Source organism: Aspergillus aculeatus (assembly GCF_001890905.1).
Source record: "Aspergillus aculeatus ATCC 16872 unplaced genomic scaffold ASPACscaffold_2, whole genome shotgun sequence".
Taxonomy (NCBI): domain Eukaryota; kingdom Fungi; phylum Ascomycota; class Eurotiomycetes; order Eurotiales; family Aspergillaceae; genus Aspergillus; species Aspergillus aculeatus.
In genome coordinates this window covers 380090-398095 of record NW_017962977.1, presented here as the reverse complement: position 1 = coordinate 398095, position 18006 = coordinate 380090, and the positions used below count along the sequence as shown (strand labels likewise).

General features: G+C 53.3%; 8 protein-coding genes across 8 annotated transcripts; 6 read left to right on the top strand and 2 right to left on the bottom strand.

Moving 5' to 3' along the window:
* Positions 1-1872: 1872 nt before the first annotated feature.
* ASPACDRAFT_17113 (putative RING finger domain protein) lies at positions 1873-3216 on the top strand (the record flags this gene model as incomplete). Its single annotated transcript, XM_020197178.2, has 3 exons — positions 1873-2502; positions 2581-2833; positions 2903-3216. The coding sequence occupies 3 exons, from the start codon at positions 1873-1875 to the stop codon at positions 3214-3216; spliced, it is 1197 nt and encodes a 398-aa protein (XP_020059776.1).
* Positions 3217-3340: 124 nt separating this feature from the next.
* ASPACDRAFT_1894242 (DNA/RNA non-specific endonuclease) lies at positions 3341-4504 on the bottom strand (the record flags this gene model as incomplete). Its single annotated transcript, XM_020198690.1, has 1 exon — positions 3341-4504. The coding sequence occupies one exon, from the start codon at positions 4502-4504 to the stop codon at positions 3491-3493; it is 1014 nt and encodes a 337-aa protein (XP_020059775.1). The 3' UTR covers positions 3341-3490.
* Positions 4505-5138: 634 nt separating this feature from the next.
* On the top strand, positions 5139-5978 carry ASPACDRAFT_56844 (uncharacterized protein; the record flags this gene model as incomplete). Its single annotated transcript, XM_020203177.1, has 2 exons — positions 5139-5853; positions 5905-5978. 2 exons carry the CDS (start codon positions 5139-5141, stop codon positions 5976-5978), a joined length of 789 nt encoding a protein of 262 aa, XP_020059774.1.
* A 3218-nt stretch (positions 5979-9196) lies between these two features.
* ASPACDRAFT_1862762 (RTA1 domain-containing protein) lies at positions 9197-10338 on the top strand (the record flags this gene model as incomplete). The annotated part of the gene is made up of 2 exons (XM_020197802.1): positions 9197-9350; positions 9432-10338. 2 exons carry the CDS (start codon positions 9197-9199, stop codon positions 10121-10123), a joined length of 846 nt encoding a protein of 281 aa, XP_020059773.1. The 3' UTR covers positions 10124-10338.
* Positions 10339-10921: 583 nt separating this feature from the next.
* Positions 10922-12171, top strand: ASPACDRAFT_111227 (DUF2985 domain-containing protein). The gene has a single exon (XM_020195524.1). It carries the CDS (start codon positions 11093-11095, stop codon positions 11927-11929), a length of 837 nt encoding a protein of 278 aa, XP_020059772.1. The 5' UTR covers positions 10922-11092; the 3' UTR covers positions 11930-12171.
* A 1456-nt stretch (positions 12172-13627) lies between these two features.
* Positions 13628-15477, top strand: ASPACDRAFT_75037 (Zn(2+) transporter ZRT3). The gene is made up of 3 exons (XM_020204355.1): positions 13628-13686; positions 13748-13878; positions 13930-15477. Exons 1-3 carry the CDS (start codon positions 13632-13634, stop codon positions 15208-15210), a joined length of 1467 nt encoding a protein of 488 aa, XP_020059771.1. The 5' UTR covers positions 13628-13631; the 3' UTR covers positions 15211-15477.
* Positions 15478-15607: 130 nt separating this feature from the next.
* On the bottom strand, positions 15608-17020 carry ASPACDRAFT_16202 (splicing regulator NSRP1-like domain-containing protein; the record flags this gene model as incomplete). Its single annotated transcript, XM_020197162.1, has 1 exon — positions 15608-17020. A coding segment is annotated over one exon (1413 nt), but the record flags the coding sequence as incomplete, so codon positions are not given.
* Positions 17021-17187: 167 nt separating this feature from the next.
* ASPACDRAFT_1862750 (TRAPP subunit TRS20) lies at positions 17188-18006 on the top strand. The gene is made up of 2 exons (XM_020197801.1): positions 17188-17471; positions 17602-18006. The coding sequence occupies exons 1-2, from the start codon at positions 17281-17283 to the stop codon at positions 17990-17992; spliced, it is 582 nt and encodes a 193-aa protein (XP_020059769.1). The 5' UTR covers positions 17188-17280; the 3' UTR covers positions 17993-18006.

Below are 18006 nucleotides of genomic sequence, written 5' to 3'. Positions count from 1 at the left end.
CAGCACATTTAGTCCGTCTTTAGCTTTGATGAAAAGGGGCTTGTTCTAGAAAAAAATCTAATGAGAATCGATCCGCTTATTATTAGACTATGACGAGACTCGGTTAAGAAGAATAAGCGTTCCTGACTTCGAGGACGGGGACAAGTGATACCCAGCCACGTGCGGATATCTGAGCGGAAGTTTCAACATGGCCGCGGCGAACGATGAGCATCGTGAGTACCGTCATATTTTTCCCAATAGCGGATTTTCTTCTCATAAAATATCTCCGAAGTATGCCAGCGCCGAAACTTCTTATTATTTCATTCCCATTCTGTCTCCGTTGTCTCGAAGTCTCCTTTCACGAAGCTAAGAAGCCAGAGAGGTCATATGATTAAAAGCTGCCGTGAACAAAAACGAGATGAAGAGGAGAGGGGAGAAGCTCGTGGAAGAAGTCTTACATATGTTCTCGTCAGTGACAGTAGTAAGTCCAATATAGAAGATATAGCCGCCGGGAAACCGACCCCCCGGGCCCTTGCTTACTCTGAGTGGATCCGATCAGAACCTGAACATGCTCGCACTTGACCTCGGCAAGCTTTTCATACGTCGCGAGGCATTCAGTCGCTTGCGGCCATACTGTGTCTGTAGCTTGAGCAGCCTGTTGGCTTACTGACTTCCATTCCGTGCCGGTGAGCGGGATTTGGCAGCGTATTCGGACGATCGCTTGCGATCCGCGCAAGATATCACGGCAGAGAAGTTCACTCGAAACGTCCGGCTGGACGCCCTCCCGGGCGGCTTTAGCTTCATTCATGTCGTAAGGGCTCTCGTCGACGACCTCGACCATTGATATATGGATCTTCTCCTCGGTATTGGGGCCCTCGAGGGTGATTTCGTCGGGGGCGAGAGAGGGGATCGCTTAGGACCGAATTGTAGTCATCTTGAGGGTTCTGAGGGAGGTAAAGACGGTGATATTGGTATTTGATTAACTGTAGAAAACTTAGAAGAGCGTTGAAGATGAAAAGTGAAGAGAGAGTCAGGGAGGGGGAGGAGAAATGAGTAAGGTGGTCGAGAAACGACGACAGGATAAGGAAAGTCTTGAAGATGAAGGACCAGATTTTGGACCATTGAATGCGTTTATTGCTCTTCGGGGTATTTTGACACGCCTATGCGGAGAAAAGCAGCTGGAATAAAGTCATGGAGACGTCGAGGCGGAGGAAGATGCAGAACGAAGCAAGGTAGAAGAATGGAAGAATGAGCAATTCTTGCCTGGGTATAGTTTCTAGAAGACTCACAAGCGAGGTGAAGCTTCGCGAGAGGCTTCATTTACATAATTGAATCGCCAGATATTGCTTAACAACAAGACTCTCTAGCCCCCTTATCCTGGCATATAATCTTTTGAGCAACTAGCAGCACAAAAGATTCTTATAATCTCTCCATCGGGCGCTTCTAATTCCCCGTGTACATCCAGACTATACCTTCCCTTTCCCCAAGCATGTGACAGCATGACATAATCACCGCACCGCAGTTTCCGAGGGCGCGCTTTTCTGCTGCCGCCGCCCGCCCGTTCGCCCGCCGCAGCTTCACTTTCTCTCCCCGCGATAGCTTCATGAGCTTCGAAGCTCTACCCACCCCAATCAATCAATTCGGATCTACTCTATCTCACGAGAGCAGTGGTCAACTCTCCTACTTTTTTTTTGGAATTGGCGCGCATTTCCACCCTACCACAAGTCCACAACCCCAATTACCTGGCGCACGCGAACACTCCAGCAACCTTAACTCCGCATGCAAACCCAACCCTCCAAAAACCCATCCATCACCCCCGTCCACAATCTTCCCCGCCATCAACCCTCCCAACACTCCTGCTGAATCTCTAAGCGCCAACCACAGAGGAAAAAAATGGCCCACTCCAAACGCAACACCTCCCTCCCGCACTTCACGGCCTACGAGCGCTCCCTCCTCCGCTCCGCTTGGGGCACCAAGCGCAGCGTGATCGGCCGCGACTCCTTCCTGCCGTTCGGGTCCTGCCGCCTGTGCCTCCGCCCGGCGCGCGCCCCTGTCGTCGCCTGCGCCACGGCGGGCGACCTGTTCTGCCGCGAGTGCGCCATCAGCGACCTGCTGGCGCAGCGGCAGGAGATCAAGCGGTTGGAAAAGTCGCGCGAGGAGGCGCGGAAGCGGTTGGCGGAGGAGGAGGCGCGCGCTCTGGAGGAGGTGAAGGGGCGGGAATTGCGGGAGTTTGAGCGGGTGAGTATGGGGTTGGAGGCCGCGGGTGCTTCGTCTGTGGGGGCGGGGAAGGTCCAGAAGGCGGTGGCTGTGGGCGGGGGGTTGGGGACGCCTTCTTCTACTGCTTTGGTGGCTACGGGGGGCAGTAGTGGGAATAAGAGGAAGGTCGAGGAGGAGGTAGGGGCTGCTGTTGATGGGGAGGGGAAGAGGAAGAAGGTGTTTGCGTTGGATGAGAAGATTGTCGCCAAGGTTGCGAGGGAGGAGCAGGAGAGGTTGAGGGAGGAGTTGAGGAGGGAGAAGGTTTGTGTCTTGCCTTTCTTCTTGGTTTCGGGGATGCGGATGGTAGGGTGGTTTAGGCTTGCTAACGTCTTTCTGCTGCATTAGGACGCAAAATCCGCTCTCCCCTCGTTCTGGGTCCCGAGTTTGACGCCCTCGACCGATCCGGATGAGATTGCTGCCAATAAGACGGTCAAGTTGACGCCCATCTGTCCCGCTTCTACGGAGACGAATAAGCATGGGTACTCGCTCAAGGCGTTGGTGGATGTGCATTTTACCGAGGAGAAGGGCTCCGGGGGTGAAACTACGAGGGTGTGTCCCAGTTGCAAGAAGACGTTTACCAACGGATTAAAAGCTATGCGTATGTTCCCCTACCCCTCCCTTCGCCCTGTGCTTGGACGTATACTGACTGTAAATTTTCGTTGGGTAGTGACCAAGCCCTGTGGACATGTTATCTGTCAACCCTGCGTCAACAAATTCATGACCCCCCACGATGCGCCAAATCCGCACGCCACCAAGGAGGAACAGGACCAGACCGCGGCGCTACACGGCCGGATCCTTTGCTATGTCTGCGAGACGGACATCACTCCCGAGACGAAAGTGTCTGCGAGCGCGAGCAAGAAGAAGAAGAAGGATAAAGAGGTGATCTCGCCCGGGTTGGTCGAGATCAGTTCTGAAGGGACGGGCTTTGCTGGGCGGGGCGGGAATGTGGCGACGAAAGAGGGGGTCGCGTTCCAATGCTGAAGCTCGCTAAAGCTCGTTGCATGGGAGCGAGAAGCCGGGTTTGTCCAGGTGTACATTATAGATTTGGGGCAGAGCACCGGGCATTACAGCTTGGATAATGGGGGCTGTTTTTGACAAACCAAAATCATATACATGTCCGACATTCGAAAAGCCGCGCGGACGAGGGAATAATGCTGATATGATACCCAAATACATCTAGAGTACATGAAACCCGGCACCCTTTTACCTTCTTTCAATCCTTCCAGGTGATTAGACCTGACTACACCGCCCACACTTAGGACCGCTTGGAGGCGTTGTTGAACTCGCGCACAACGATATCACACTTAGTCTCCTGGCACAGACGCTTGCGACGACCGGCCTCCAGCTTGGCGGCAAACTCCAGGCCACTGGCGCGCTCCACAGCCTCGAGGGGCACCTCAAAGTCGGCCAGACGCTTGTCGTTGGGGATCCGGGCATTGGGCAGGACAAACGCGCCGAGGGCGACCTTACCCGCCGCCGCGGGCCCTTCCTCGGCGTAGATGACCTTGTAGAAGTGGGTGGGAACGGCAACGTTGGGCGGGTTGCCGATGACCTCGTAGGAGACGCGCCACTTGCCATCGGCGGGGTCGCGGGTGGGCAGGTACAGGGGACCCGTGACGACACGCACCGACGGGTACTTCTTGGTCAGCCCGCGGCAGAAGTCCTCGAAGTGCGCCCAGTAATCCCGGTTGAAGCCCTCGCCCACCTGCGGGCACATGTTGCTCAGCGCAAAGGTCCCGTCCATCGCATCCTGCGACCACTTGCAGTCCGCCGCCGGCACCTGGTGGCCCCGGTCGTACCCGGACCGGAAGTAGTCTGACAGCTTCGCCCGGAACATCGGCGGGATCGTCGTGTCCTCGAAGAACGTGCTGTTCTTGCGGTCCGCGTTCTTCATCGCCAGCGACTGCGGCGTGATGTGTTCTGCCACCCAGGATGGGTTGCGCGTCCGCCGGTCGTAGGCGCCCGCGAGCGGCGCCGAGATCAGCGTGTCCGCTACGGGGCCGGGGAAGCCATATTGGTAGATGCCTGTCGGGTCGACGGGCGAGAGTCCCCCGGCGGTGGTGGGCTTGGGGGCGAGGGTGGGAGGAGCGGGAGGGCGGATGGCGGTGGGGGAGGGCGCAGCGATGGGCGACGGGGGAGGCGGGACTTGTTGCTGTTGCTGTTGAGGTTGCTGGGGTCGCGGAGCGGAGGATGAGTAGAAGAGAGCCGTCAGACCGGCACCGGTGGCTGCACTGGCCGCGGCGATCGCGGCGAAAGTGGCCTTGGACATGGTGTCCGGTAGGAGGGTGGGAGGGAGGTGGGGGAGAGAGAAGGGATGAAAAGGCGGAGAGAGGGAGAGGAAGAGGTTGAGGTTAGGATGGAAGAAGGCGAAGAAAGTCGGACAAAAATCGGATCTCCAAAAACAGTCCAGATCGCAGCCCCGTCCGCGTTGAACCAATCAGAGCGCGGCGATCAGATGATTCGAAGTATAAAGAAACAACAATCAACATTCAAGGGATTTCAGCTTCTATTTCAGTTTCAGCAATATTTTCATTGTTTCAATCTTCTTTCCTTTGAATTAAGTGAGGGAAGCAGGTGGCTTAAATAAAATGAAAGAAAACAATGGCCACTTGCCAGCTCTGCAGGGTTAGGTCGTGTGACAGCAGCGCGCAGACGACACAAGCTCTTTGGCACGTATGTTCCGAAACAAGTGCCATTGATTTCATATAACAGCAGCACTAATATTCTTTCAGCAATGTGACTATCTTTGGCACAGAAAGACATTATGGCTGGGCACGAATCGATTCATTGAGGTAGAAAGGTTACAAAATGCGACGCTTTCTATCGCTACATCTCAACTCAACTTCAACACAACGACTTCCTCCAGCAGTGCCAGCTATAATCAATAATTCGCAGTAGACAGTATGGTTGACCTGCTACCACCGTCAAAGAGACTTAAGATCTCCGAAGAACTTTCCCCCACTCAACAAGACCAAGTGCACCAAGTGCTTCCTGCCATCGAAAAACTCCGCGACTATAGCAACATTGGCCAATGGCTCGACGACGTCCATAGAGTACTGGAGACATGGCAGCTGGAGGAGTACATCGACCCCAGCGCTCTGAGACCTGCAACCGATGACGATGGCTACATCTACTGGGAACAACAGGCAAACGTGATCTTCTCTTGGCTGCACCTTCACATCTCGCCTACCATCTGCGAAGACCCCATTTTCGTCAGCCGCCAGCCACGACTTCCCGAAGACTTCATCAACACTGTCAGGGACGTTGTGAGCCGTGTTAGCCTGGAGACAGCCACTCATTTCTGGTGGTCAACTATCTACATGGACCCTTTCGATTATAGATCCTTTGACGGATTCTTCGCCGCATTCAGAGATTTGGCGAAGCAGGCCATTTTGGTGGGAGTCATCACCCCTTATCAAGCGTTCTTCGTCTTGCACCGGCACCTCCCGAATCTGGAGAATGTTTTCACACTGCCTTATGCCAAGTACAGTGACACCATTCATTGCTTCGGCATGGCTGGCGAATGCCCTAAAAATATGACCGAGGAGACATTCAACTTGTTCTGTGAGCACATTGAAGAGCTTCCTCGGAGCGCTTATTGGACCTGGAAGCGCGTGGGTAAGCAACGAATGTTGTCGTGAGGAGCAGCTATAAGATTAGATTCCATAGAATTTTCAGGGGCTATGCCTAAATACATTGCGCATACACAAGATGCTTTGAATCTGAACGCTGCATCGATTTGAGCCATTTCAAAATATTTCGGCTCTAACGACATATCTGGATTTTTCTATTTGTTGCTAGTTATGACGCTTTTCTGAAGCAGGGATTCGCCCCAAATGTCCGAATCTCCTAAAAGCTTCTTGTCCCCCAAGCCATGTATATGCCAATACATTTGACAGCCATACGGCTGCTTTTAATCGTTATCAGGACCAGACATGAAGGTTTTCATAACTTTCAATTGCTTGTAAAGACTGTCCTTGCTGACTGCTTCGGAGATATCCTTGCCTGTCCAAACTGCTAATAACACTCAGTGGCACGAGAGCACCATCCAACAGGAGAACAATTTGTCCCCCACTGTCCTCTTACCCTTCCTCGCCCCTACCCTCCAGCCCTTATCATCCACACTATACCATCGTCCACCACTCAACTATCAACACATCAAACACATCATACCAAACATTTTGTCCCTCAAATACACACATTCCGAGACGAGCAGATATGACAGTCTCTATAAGTTATACAAATCACCGAGTTGAAGCATCTGCGATGAGCACAAGCGTTCAGCCTATCGTCCGCCTGAATGTCATTGGCAGATCGCTGGGATTCACCGTTGCCGTAGCCGCCGGTGCTGGAGTCCCCACCTTGCGCATCCTTCTGGTCCTTCTCCGCAGCCTCCCTGGCGTCGAGGTCGGCAAAGACTTTGTCGAGTTCCGCGCAGAGAGCGTCACCGGCTACAGCCACCACAGTCCCGTCTTCGGTCTGCTTCAGCATGTAGCCACCGTCTTCCTCGTGCAGAAGGGTGTATTGATTCTCAAAGGTGATCTGGTTGAGCTGCTCGCGGGTCTCGGCCACTATAGCCCCAGAGGGCACGGGTTTGGAATAGCGGGTGAGAGACATGGCGGAGCTTATGGAGATGAGAAGGAGGATTAGAAGGCTTCTGACAGGGAGGGTAGATGGAAGCATGATTGCAGGGTTTTTTCAAGTGGACTTGTTTGCTTGGTTGGTTGTTTTATGAGCGTACCTCAATCTAATCACGGTAGTTATCAAGGAAGAGTGGATGTTGATAATCCTTTCTTCTGATCGATCGGAGAAATGGGAGGTGCTTTATAATTGTAGACAAGAAGATAAAGCGTACAGTGATTTCAGCTCAAGTTCAGCTGGCACGAAATCCTTGTGTAGCTACTACAAGGTGAAGCTGGGGATTCCTGCTACTGTTTACCTCAAAGCCTCCATCATGTGACGGGCCTGTAATACGTCACTCGGCCAGTGTCCGTTTGCTCTCCTTCCCTCCTCGACCTCCACTGTATAACTTCCTCATCTTCGTTATGACGCCTTGAGGGTACTTTCAAGTTTCTTGGTGCCAATGTGCTTACTTGGTACTCGTTCTCTGCTTGCTGTCTCTACTTCACTGCTAGGATTGTTAAAGTTATTTGCGATGTCGCGGAAGCTGTGGCATTTGTACCACTCTTGTACCTCTTCGCAGCTGAGAGCCTGATGAATTCCGACTCATTCGAGGCCGTTTGGTGCCAGCTGACTTCGAATATCCCCTGTTTGCCGGCGTTGATGCAAGCTCTGATCACCCTCCGACTCAGTGCATTCAGCTCACCACCATCAACTCGGAGAACGAATCGGAGGATAAGTCCCAAAGTCAATCATATCCCTCATACCGACAAACTCCTACTGAGCCGCTACGACTGCGGTTATCGGCTTACTTGCCATAGTACATACAGTGATGTCAATGTTCAACATCGATGCCTTTGTCATGACCATGGCTGTGCCATGCTAAGTAGTTGAGCCTGAGATCAGAGTTTCTGACTCCGTGTCTGTGTCTGCTCAGAAATGCGTTCTCATTGTAAGCTCTTTGCAGTGGCGAGTCTTCAATCTCTATTGTCCTGATTGCATTCGAGGTGTTACTTACTGGGGAAATTGGATTCTTGGATTATTGTTAACTTGTGGCCACTGGAGGCGTAGGACCCTGCATAGAATCGGCAAGCCGCTGTCGAACGACTTGACCTGCTCAAAGCCAAACTATACAACCCGGTACGACTGTTCCTGAAGGAGTTGAAGATATTAGTCCAGTGACCAGGTTTCGGACAGCTGTTGTGGCTGAGACCAACAGGCACTGTGTAGCTCTTTGTCCCGTCAAGCGCCGCTCTGCCAATCAAGATGTCTTCGCTCAATAGCCTTGTTTCGACTCTTTTGGGTTATGATACTCAAATCTGAGCTGTCAGAGGATATTTCTCTGCCACAGACAAGGTAATTGCATTATAGTAGTCGATGCTACAAGTATAATTATATCTTGAAGATGAATAGTTTCCGGGCTCGGTCACAAGTTCACTTCAGTGATCTCCCACTGCATAGAGTTTTGTCATGTTCATTGAAGACTCGAAAACATCTCCAACTCCAACTTTTTACTGCACTAACATCTGCCTGCGCGGTAGTTATGCGGTTCCAACTCGTTGTCCCCATCGAAGTGCCAGCGTTATACCCCGGCAGCGCGGGCTTGAAGCCTTGATCATTGCACCGGCCATTACCCAGGAAGCCGATTCTACACACTGGATCTCACATCAAATCATGGTAGAACATTTTGAGTAAAAGGAGAATTGCAAGGTCAAATGGCGACGTGCTCTCGAGTAAGAAGGCATTGCAACACAACTGGTTCGAATGAACAGAGAAAAAAAAGCTGTGTGGATCAGACGTGACGTCCTTAAGAAGCTAAAGGGGGGACGGCTAGCGATGAAACCAGCCCAATGCTACGGAAATGCTGGGGATCGCCACTGGACAGAATTTGGGGATGGTGTATACCCCACAAAGTGTTCATTCTTCGTTCTAGGGCTGGATGGTCGCTGATCATCACCGCTAATAGTTCTTTACCCTCTTAGAGTCTAGGAAGGATGCATGGATGGTGATCAGAAAGAGGCTGTAGGTATGAGTCTCCACCCTACATAACTCAGATGATCTAGCAACGTTTTTACAGTGGAGTTCGCTCGTTTTTGTACCCGGACTAGGCACGATACATTCGTATTCGTACGCTTGCCCCAGAATGGATGTTCACCAACCCTGGGATGCCTGCAGTTTCACATCTAACAATAATAGCTCATTGATGATCGCCCATTATTACAAGGGGTTCTCTCTGAAATTCTGATGTAGTCTCAACTGAGTCGAATGCAGTACAGTACATATCCTGCTGGGCTCCCATGCATTTGACACTCCTACACTACACTACCTCTCTACACCCATCATGTCGAGTGGCTACAAGCTCTATGATTACAAACCTTCCGTGGGCGCGGCCATAGTCTTTGCTGGAGTGTTCGCCGCAACCTCTGTGCTGCATCTGTTCCAAATGATCCGCAGGCGGACCTGGTACTTTACACCCTTTATCATCGGTGGTTTCTGTGAGTTCTCTTGACCTCTTTCCCTGCCAATATCATCGCCGGGACTTGGCTAATATGCTGAACTATTCCATTTCTCTCTAGTCGAAGCATTTGGCTATGTCGCGCGATGGTACAGTGCCAAACAGACCCCGAATTGGACGGTGATGCCATATGTCGGTCAGGAGCTGCTGCTCCTCCTCGCCCCCTCCCTCTTTTCCGCCTCCATCTACATGCTGCTGGGACGCACAATCCGTCTAGTTCACGGGGATTCGCGCTCGCTTATCCGACCGAACTGGTTGACCAAGATCTTCGTGACGGGAGACGTGCTCTCTTTCTTCATCCAGAGCGGAGGTGGCGGCATGATGGCGAGCGCGAAGTCGGCCAGCAGTGTTTCTCTGGGCAATCGGATTATCGTGATTGGTCTCATCGTGCAGCTGGTGTTCTTCGGCTTTTTCATCCTCGTCTCCATGATTTTCCATCGCCGTATGACCGCTTCCCCGACCACGACCTCCCTCTCCATCAGCAATCCCCCATGGTACACCTACATGCGCGTCTTATATGTTGCCAGCATTCTAATCATGGTCCGTTCGATCTACCGTGTGGTGGAATATGTGCAAGGGTCCACGGGAGTGCTGCAGCAGCATGAGATCTACCTTTACATCTTCGATGCGGTGCTAATGTTGTTGGTGTGTCTCCTGTTCAACATTATGCACCCAAGTCGCATTCTGTCCAGTCGCCAACCATACGGCAAGATGGACTCGGATCAGGTCGAGATGCTGGATCCGCGGATGTGATTGTTAAAGCGGTCGGTCGTGTTTTTGATGGTTCTTGGGTCTCGGTTTGTTGTTTTCACGCCCACAGTTATTGCTCGGATTCTCTTTTTGTTAGTTGATACAGTTTGGTGTAGCGCTTCTGCTTTTCGTCATTCTTTGTGAATAGAGATCTTATGGGGTTACCTTCTCTGGATAGGGTTTCGTCTGATGTCCGTGAGAGCATTGTGTCGGGTCTCGTACCGATTACTCGAAGCAGTTAGCCGGTTCCTACTGCTTTCGGAAACCCCAATTCTAGACAGCTTAACTATGGTTGCCTAGAATAGACTCATAACATTACTGGTCAAACCGTGGCTTGGCTAGAAATGCTAGAACTGTTGACTTGTAATATTTCTAAGCCGAAAGGATCTGACTGTAGGGTTCTTGAGTAAGAGTGACGACTGTTATTCGGAAAAAGAAGTTCCATCAGTGCGTCAAACACGTGTCGCTCCTACGACTAGATGTCTTGGTATGGTAAAAACCGAAAGAAAGAATACCTACTTAGTAACGAGCAGAAGAACCCCTAAATATAGGTGCACGGGGTAGAATCCCAGTCTCAGTCAAAATCTGATTCCCTCCACTGTGATCGCCACTCGATTGTAGAATAAGGTACTGCCGGCGCAGCGTCCGGCCCCGCTGAGGAACCTGGGCTCAGACACCCAACTTATTGTTTTTATAGATGACAAGATGGGGTAAGGGCTTTCTTGGCTGGTTGCGCATCGTACAGACGTAATGTCGCACCAGGTCCACGTCTTGTGTGTGTATTTTAAATCCGCCTTTTCTCTCATGCGCGGAGAATGACTTTTTTATCATTAAGTCAGTGGTCCCTTGTTCACTCTACCCGACTTCTCCTTTCCTTCTTGACCCGTTTAGCTTATCGGCATACCTCCTCTCACCTCCCCTGTACCAACTACTCACCCAAATTCAGCTACCAGAGAGAGAGCGAAAGAACAAATGACCACCCCCAACAAAGTCGACGACAATGACAACGAAACGCATCCAACAAACGAAACAACATGGCTCAACACCATCCAAGCATTCCTACGCTGGGCCGTCACCCCGCTGGGCTTCTGCATCACCATCTACGGCCTGAACGTGGTCGCCTGGGGCGGGATGCTTTTCCTGTTGCTGTGCAATGCGGCGCCAGCGATGTGCCACCCCAGCTGCGACGACCCGTACTCGGCGCGCCGCATCTGGATCGAGATCGACTCGCAGATCCTTAACGCCCTCTTCTGCGTCACCGGGTTTGGCCTGGCGCCCTGGCGGATTCGGGATCTGTATCTGTGGTGTCTCTGGCGTCTCGGTCGCTCGCCGCGCACTCGCCAAGGGGGACTGGTCCGGCTTGCGGAGATCCATAGCAAGTGGTTCTGCGGGACACCGGTCCCCGTAGATGAAGACGAGGAGAAGGCGGCTGCGGGGGCGGCAGCGCCAGTAGCAGCAGCAGCAGCAGCCGCAGCCGCAGCAGAAGCTCAACGCACCCCCACCCCGCTGTGGAAAATGGATGTGGTGGTCTGGGGCAATATCCTCAACTCCGTCTTTCAGGTCTGTCTGGCCGTGTGCATGTGGGCGATGGACCGGTTTCATCGGCCTAGTTGGACGACGGGCCTGTTCGTGGGCCTGGCTTGTTTGGTTGCCGCTGGCGCGGGGGTTGTTATGTGGTTGGAGAAGAAGCGCATCCATAAGGCTAGCGAGCACCCTGGGGCGCTGTTGTTGGTGCCACCAAGTGCCGGCGCTGCCAACCCTGGGAATGGTTATATGCATCTGGATCAGGGAGCGTCTTTGTCATCTTGATATCTTTCCGGTTGATAGATTGCTCTGGGGATTTTTCTTGATTTCTTTTTACAGCGAACGGAAATCTGTTTTGCTTGATGATTCTTTCTGATGTTTTTTGTTGGTGATCACATGGAGTTCTGGTACCTATCTCTGCGGGCTTTACGATATAAATGCCGCTCGGGGAGTCACTCTTTCACTTGAGGGTATTTTGACATGCATGAATGCCATATTGCGTATAACAACCTTCATACCGTTTCTACTTGGGTGGTGAGGGCGCATCCCCATACTATGTGCACAGTTCGACCCACTTTCGTACTCGTACTCGTACCGTTGCCTAGATGGAGAGGAACAGTAGAATGGGGAAAAGACCACCATGGTTTTTTGTCCTGACTTGCAACCAGCCCTATCTCAAAGTGGAACAAGGATGAGCTCTCCCATCAGCCTTACAACAGCTTTGTGGCTGAGAAAGTAATAGCAAGGTGAAACCGGACGCTGACCGAATAGAGCGTTGCATTTAGTGACGAATTGAACGAGCTAAGTGGAGTAGCCGTGGGAGGCGAGACGGGAAACACAATGGTCTTACAGGGCAGAACTAAGAGTTGCAGAGCAGTAGTCGAAATTGTAACGAGTGAGGGCTTAGGCAATGAGAATTGATTCTCTTATGTTTTATAGAGTATATCCACTTAGTCAGTGGGTCCAAGGATGTTATGCTCTTCTTTTACTATCATCTTATATTCTTTGAACTCCAGCATTCGATGTTCTACTACATCTAAGGCTCTTTAACTTTGACTTGGCTTTATAGGTGTCTTATTTTACTAAGAGCCCCCTCATTAAGCAACAAGCAACTGTATCTTCCTTACCACACATTTATGGGTGTTATGAACACCCTCTTTTCGCATCTTTCTGAGCTTGATCGGCTCCTAGGCATCCAGCCACAATAGTTCAGTAGCTTGGACTGGTAAATGAACTAGTACTAGCATGTTAGACATGTCAGGTACCATCTTATCAAGCCTTTGCTTAGTCTTTTCTCTATTCGTTCTCACATCATTGTTCAGGGAAATGTAATTCTCTTACTATTATCTGTAATTCCCTAGTCCTAAACCATTTGTTGTTCTACCTTACATAATACTTGTCTTGATGCAAGCACACTCACGTTTGGATATTTTGTATGATGTTAGTTTGTAAAGCATTCTAACCGGGATCGATAGTACTATCATGGCACATAAAGCAAGTCTTTAACGAAGTATTCTGTCATTCTCAATCTACTCGGAATTATTATGCTGCAGTAGAGACACAATACCCTGAGAGAAAGACCAATTGGTCTACTAATGACATTGCATGTACAAAGGCCCGGAATGTCAATCACTTATACTACAGAAGGTGAATGCATATTCATCCAGATATCGAAAGCAATTGTATATCCTATTTTTATTCTGAACGCAATGTATTGCAAAGGGGAATGTCCAAAGTAGGGCTTCCAAGGTCCCCAGACCTTATCTAATCGGGAGAGCGCGTGACATGATATCATGCATTATTTAGCCTTTCCATTCCGCCCTCCGCAATCCACAGCCCCCCCCCATTCATTTCCTTTGCTTTACCAATTTTCCCCCCGGGTACCTACTCTGGGATCTCCTCATTTCTTCCTCCACTTCTGTCTCCATCTCCCTGTCGATCTTCCTTCCCTCCCTCTCCCCTCAGGCTCTTTCCCATCCCCCGCATCATGGCCGCCAGCAATGACCTCCGGGGCTGGGTCATGAGTGCCGTCTCTGGCGCGGGTAAGTTAAATCTCAAACCCATCTCCAAAATTCGCCTTCCAAGCTGATTGATTGCCTTTAGCCTGCGTCCTGGGGTCGTCCGTCATCTGTGTCGACATAGTATTGCGGCAGTTAACACGGCGAAAGGACTTTCAGATAGTCCACAACAATGCATTCTTATCAGCATCGCTCTGCCTGAGTGCAGGTGTCATGGTATCGCCGCCCTCGCCCCTTTTCGTTATAGTCGTCGGCTAATGGTCATAGCTTTTCACGTCTCTCTATAGCATGCTTCCTACATCGCATAATTACCTCATTCGCGCCGGCTGGTCTCCCTCTAGCTCGGCGTATGTGCTCATTGGGCTCTTCCTCGCCGGTGTCGTCGTCATTCGCTTCGCATCCGCCTTGCTGCACCGGTACATCCCCTCCCATGTCGTCGATTGCGCTCATTCCCACGAACCACATCCGAAGCTCGATCACCACCACGAGCACCACGAGCCCAACGGACACCATCATGATGAGTCGAACACGTGGAACGAGCGCACCCCCCTTCTGTCACGGTCCTTCAAGTCCTCCCCGGCGACCATGACCCTCCCCGAGGCGAACGCTCGCGCCCAAGTGCCTCTCCAGCGGCGGGAATCATTGCGGGATCGTCTGACGCGGCGCTTCAGCCGGATGGTGGGCGTCAAAGCTCGGTGCGACGAGAACGGGCCTTGTTTCGGGTTTTCGCAGGCGTGTGGTCATGAATGTACCAAGACACTCTTGCCGACTCCCTCGATCTCGGATGTAGGCAGTGACCTGGTTCGTCCATCTCTCAATCAGCCTCGCAGCATCACCGTCCACGGAGATGCAACCCAGCCCAGCGATCTCGAATCGGGTCTACCTCGCGTGCACGAGTCGCCCCACCATTACCACCACCACCACCACCATTCTCACCACGAGACCAGTTCCTCCTCATCGCACACGGGCCTGTTAGACGATCAGTGCGAGCCGTCGGAAGACTCCCCTCACAAGCTTCCTGTCGCAGAGACGCCGCAACATCACCACCACGTCCCGCAAAACGCATTCATGTCCATCGGGCTCCAGACCTCCGTCGCCATCGCCCTGCACAAGCTGCCGGAGGGCTTCATCACGTATGCGACCAACCACGCGAGCCCGACGTTGGGGTTGACCGTCTTCCTGGCGCTCTTCATCCACAACATCAGCGAGGGGTTCGCCATGGCCCTGCCCCTCTACCTGGCCCTGCACTCGCGCGGCTGGGCCATGTTCTGGTCCAGTCTGCTGGGCGGCATCAGCCAACCGGCGGGCGCGGGCCTCGCCGCCCTCTGGATCTGGGGCGCCCGGCGCGCCAACGGGGACGATGGGACGGCCGGTCCGTCGTGGGGCGTGTACGGGGGCATGTTCGCCGCCACCGCGGGCGTCATGACCTCGGTGGCGCTGCAGCTGTTCAGTGAAGGGCTGACTTTGACCCATCATCGGGGCATGTGCACGGGGTTCGCCATTGGCGGGATGGTTCTGATGGGTCTCAGCTTTGCGCTCACGGCATGATATTTCGTGCATCGTCGGTTGGCGTTGATTCTCGGGTCTGATTAGGCCAGAAAAGAAAAACTGCATTCTTGTTTCATAAGGGTTGCACTAGACAGAATTACTTCAAGAGATAGCATTGTTCAAGCGGAGTGACTTTTTGCTTTTTGTGATGTTATGAAATGACGTGACGAAATTGGGTTCCGGGCTGTCATGATGGGTTGATTGTTTGTTTCTTGGTTGTAACTGATTAGCTGGGGGATACATATATAGCATTACCGGTATATTCACAATTCGGTCTCATATTATCGTACAGTTTATAGGGAATCACTAGCCACTAGCCACTATATACCAGCGCCTGAAGTATAGGTTAGTACAGTACAAAAGTACAGTACTAGGAGGCTTTCCCCTTGGCAGCCGCCGCCGCCGCCTCGCGCTCCTTCTTCCGGGCCAGATATCTCTCCCGCGCACTCGAGACATCGCCCTGAGTCTTCAGGCTCCGACTGCGTTCGGCGATCTCCTTCTGCCGCGCCGCCTCGGCCTCCTCCTCCTGCCGCGCCCGCTCCTCCAACTGCGCCGCGATCATCTCCGTCTGTCTGGCGCGCTGGCCGCCGCGATCCGCTCCTGCTCTATTCGCGCCGAACCTCGACGTCGACGGTCCACCCACTCTCGCCCCCGCCTTGGTATCCAGTTGCGGCGCCACCTTCGGCTTCGGCGCGACATTCAACCCGGCCGACAACAGCTGCCTCTTATCCACGACCTGCCCGTCATCGTTGACGGCAATGTGCGCGCCCCGGGCATTCAACTCGGCCGCCACCTGCGCCTCCGACTTGTCCTTGTCTTTCTCCTCCCCACTCTTCTCACCTTCCCCTGCAGCAGCACCCCCAACCTCCCCATCCTCCCCCTTAACGTTCTTAGCCGCTTCCGCGGCAGCCTTAACAACAGCAGCATGCTGCTCCTCCCCGCGCGCCAACATCTCGCGATAAAACCCAACCATCCCCTTGCCCCCATTCTTCCGTCGATCTTCCTCCTCCTTTGCTTCTCTGGCAGCCTCCTCCTCCTCGATCCGCCGCATTTCCGCCTGCTGCGCCTTGTACGCGGCCGTCACGAACTTCTCCTTGTCGGCGAACTCGTCCCCTTCGGCCTCGCGCTCCTTGGCGAGCTGCCGGTCCCGGGCGCGGAGCTGGTCCCGTTTGCGGATCTCGGCGCTGCGGAGGAGGGCGGTCATATATTTGGGGACTGTCGGAGTGGACTCATCGTCGGGATGACCGGGGGTTGGTTTGGGAGCGGGTTTGGCGTGCAGGGTGTCGTAGATGCTGTCGTAGGAGTAGATGCTTGGGTCGAGGGATTCGGCGCTGCGGTGGTGTTGGCGGCTGCTGTGCAGGGCGGAGAGGTTGGTGTATTCTTTTCCGGTGGAGGTTTTGGCGGGTGGTTTGGTGGTGCTGAGTTTGGTGGTGAGGCCGTATGTCGTTGTTTCAGCGGTGGCATCGTCCGGGTCGGAGTCGTTGGCAAAAATCGAGGTTTTGGATAGGGGTTTTACTGTTGTTGGGGGTTTCGAATTGGTGAGGTTGGGTTTGCGTTTGGGTGGATGCGTATCTGTGTCGATAGCTTTGGGGGCTGGAGCTGGGGTTAGAACATCGTCGTCTAGGCCGCCGAGGGTGGTGATTTCAATGGCGCTGGGTTTCTTGTTCGCGGGCGCGGTGGTGTCCTCGTCGGAGTCGTCCGAATCGTCGAAGATGGTTTTCTTGCGCTTGTTGAGCGGTTGGTTGCCTGGTGGGGGGCGGCCACCGCTGGCTTTGGCTTTGTTGGCGAGATTGATGCCGAAGGGTGGCATTGTCTTTTGTTGAACTGAGAGTGATGTACAGTACAGGGAAGAAATACGTAGTTGGATATCAATATCGATGATGCGAGTCACGTGCTGAACCTCCGGCGGAAGATCTTATCACCACGTGATTCTCCCCTCCTCCGCTTGCTGTTCCCGTCCCTGACTGGCGCGGTGCTGCTGCTGCGGTGTGTGTTCTTCCCCGGAAACCAACACCATCTTCGTTCTACTTACTTCCCCGGCCACAGCTTCAGGGGCTGGAAAGGATCAAAATGTCCTACTACTTCACCATCCTCTCGCCCACCGACGTCCCCCTCTTCAACATCGCCTTCGGCACCTCCAAATCCGGCGGCGATGGCATCGCCCGCTTCCGCTTCCCGGACACAGCCCAGTACATGAACCAGTTCATCATCCACTCGAGTCTGGATATGGTCGAGGAGGCGCAGTGGATGAATGGGAATATGTCAGCCAACCCAGCCCCAGCCCCTGATACCCCCACTACCCCCGAACCTCACCCTCCCCTCCCCATCGGCACCCTCCTCAATTCCTCCCCCTCAACCCCAACCCAACTAACCATTCTGATCTGGGGAAAGGTACCTCAAACACATCGACACCTACCCGCCCGCCTCCGCCTACATCTCCGCCTTCCTCACCCCGTCCGGCGCCCGCTTCCTGCTGCTGCACCAGCCGCCCCAGCTGCCCAACGCCGCGGGCTCCGGTGCTAACGCCGGTGGCGGCGGAACCGGCGGTTCATCGATCCTGGGCGGCTCGTTCTCGGCGGGTTCGTCGTCGCGCGCCTCGGCCAGTTCCATCGCCGCGAACCCGACCAGTCCCCAGACGGAGGAGGCCGTGCGCCAGTTCATGACCGAGGTGTATGAGAATTACGTCAAGACGGTGATGAATCCGTTCTATCGGCAGGGGATGGAGATTCGGAGTGCCGTGTTTCGGTCCAGGGTTACGGCGGCGGGGAGGAAGTGGCTGTGATCTCTCTTGGGGGG

Coding starts and splice junctions, on each gene's coding strand:
- ASPACDRAFT_75037 (XM_020204355.1), top strand. CDS start 13,632: ATGGCCGCCAGCAATGACCTCCGGGGCTGGGTCATGAGTGCCGTCTCT. Junction 13,687..13,747: donor GAGTGCCGTCTCTGGCGCGG/GTAAGTTAAATC, acceptor GATTGCCTTTAG/CCTGCGTCCTGGGGTCGTCC. Junction 13,879..13,929: donor GCCTGAGTGCAGGTGTCATG/GTATCGCCGCCC, acceptor TAATGGTCATAG/CTTTTCACGTCTCTCTATAG.
- ASPACDRAFT_1862750 (XM_020197801.1), top strand. CDS start 17,281: ATGTCCTACTACTTCACCATCCTCTCGCCCACCGACGTCCCCCTCTTC. Junction 17,472..17,601: donor CAGTGGATGAATGGGAATAT/GTCAGCCAACCC, acceptor ATCTGGGGAAAG/GTACCTCAAACACATCGACA.
- ASPACDRAFT_111227 (XM_020195524.1), top strand. CDS start 11,093: ATGACCACCCCCAACAAAGTCGACGACAATGACAACGAAACGCATCCA.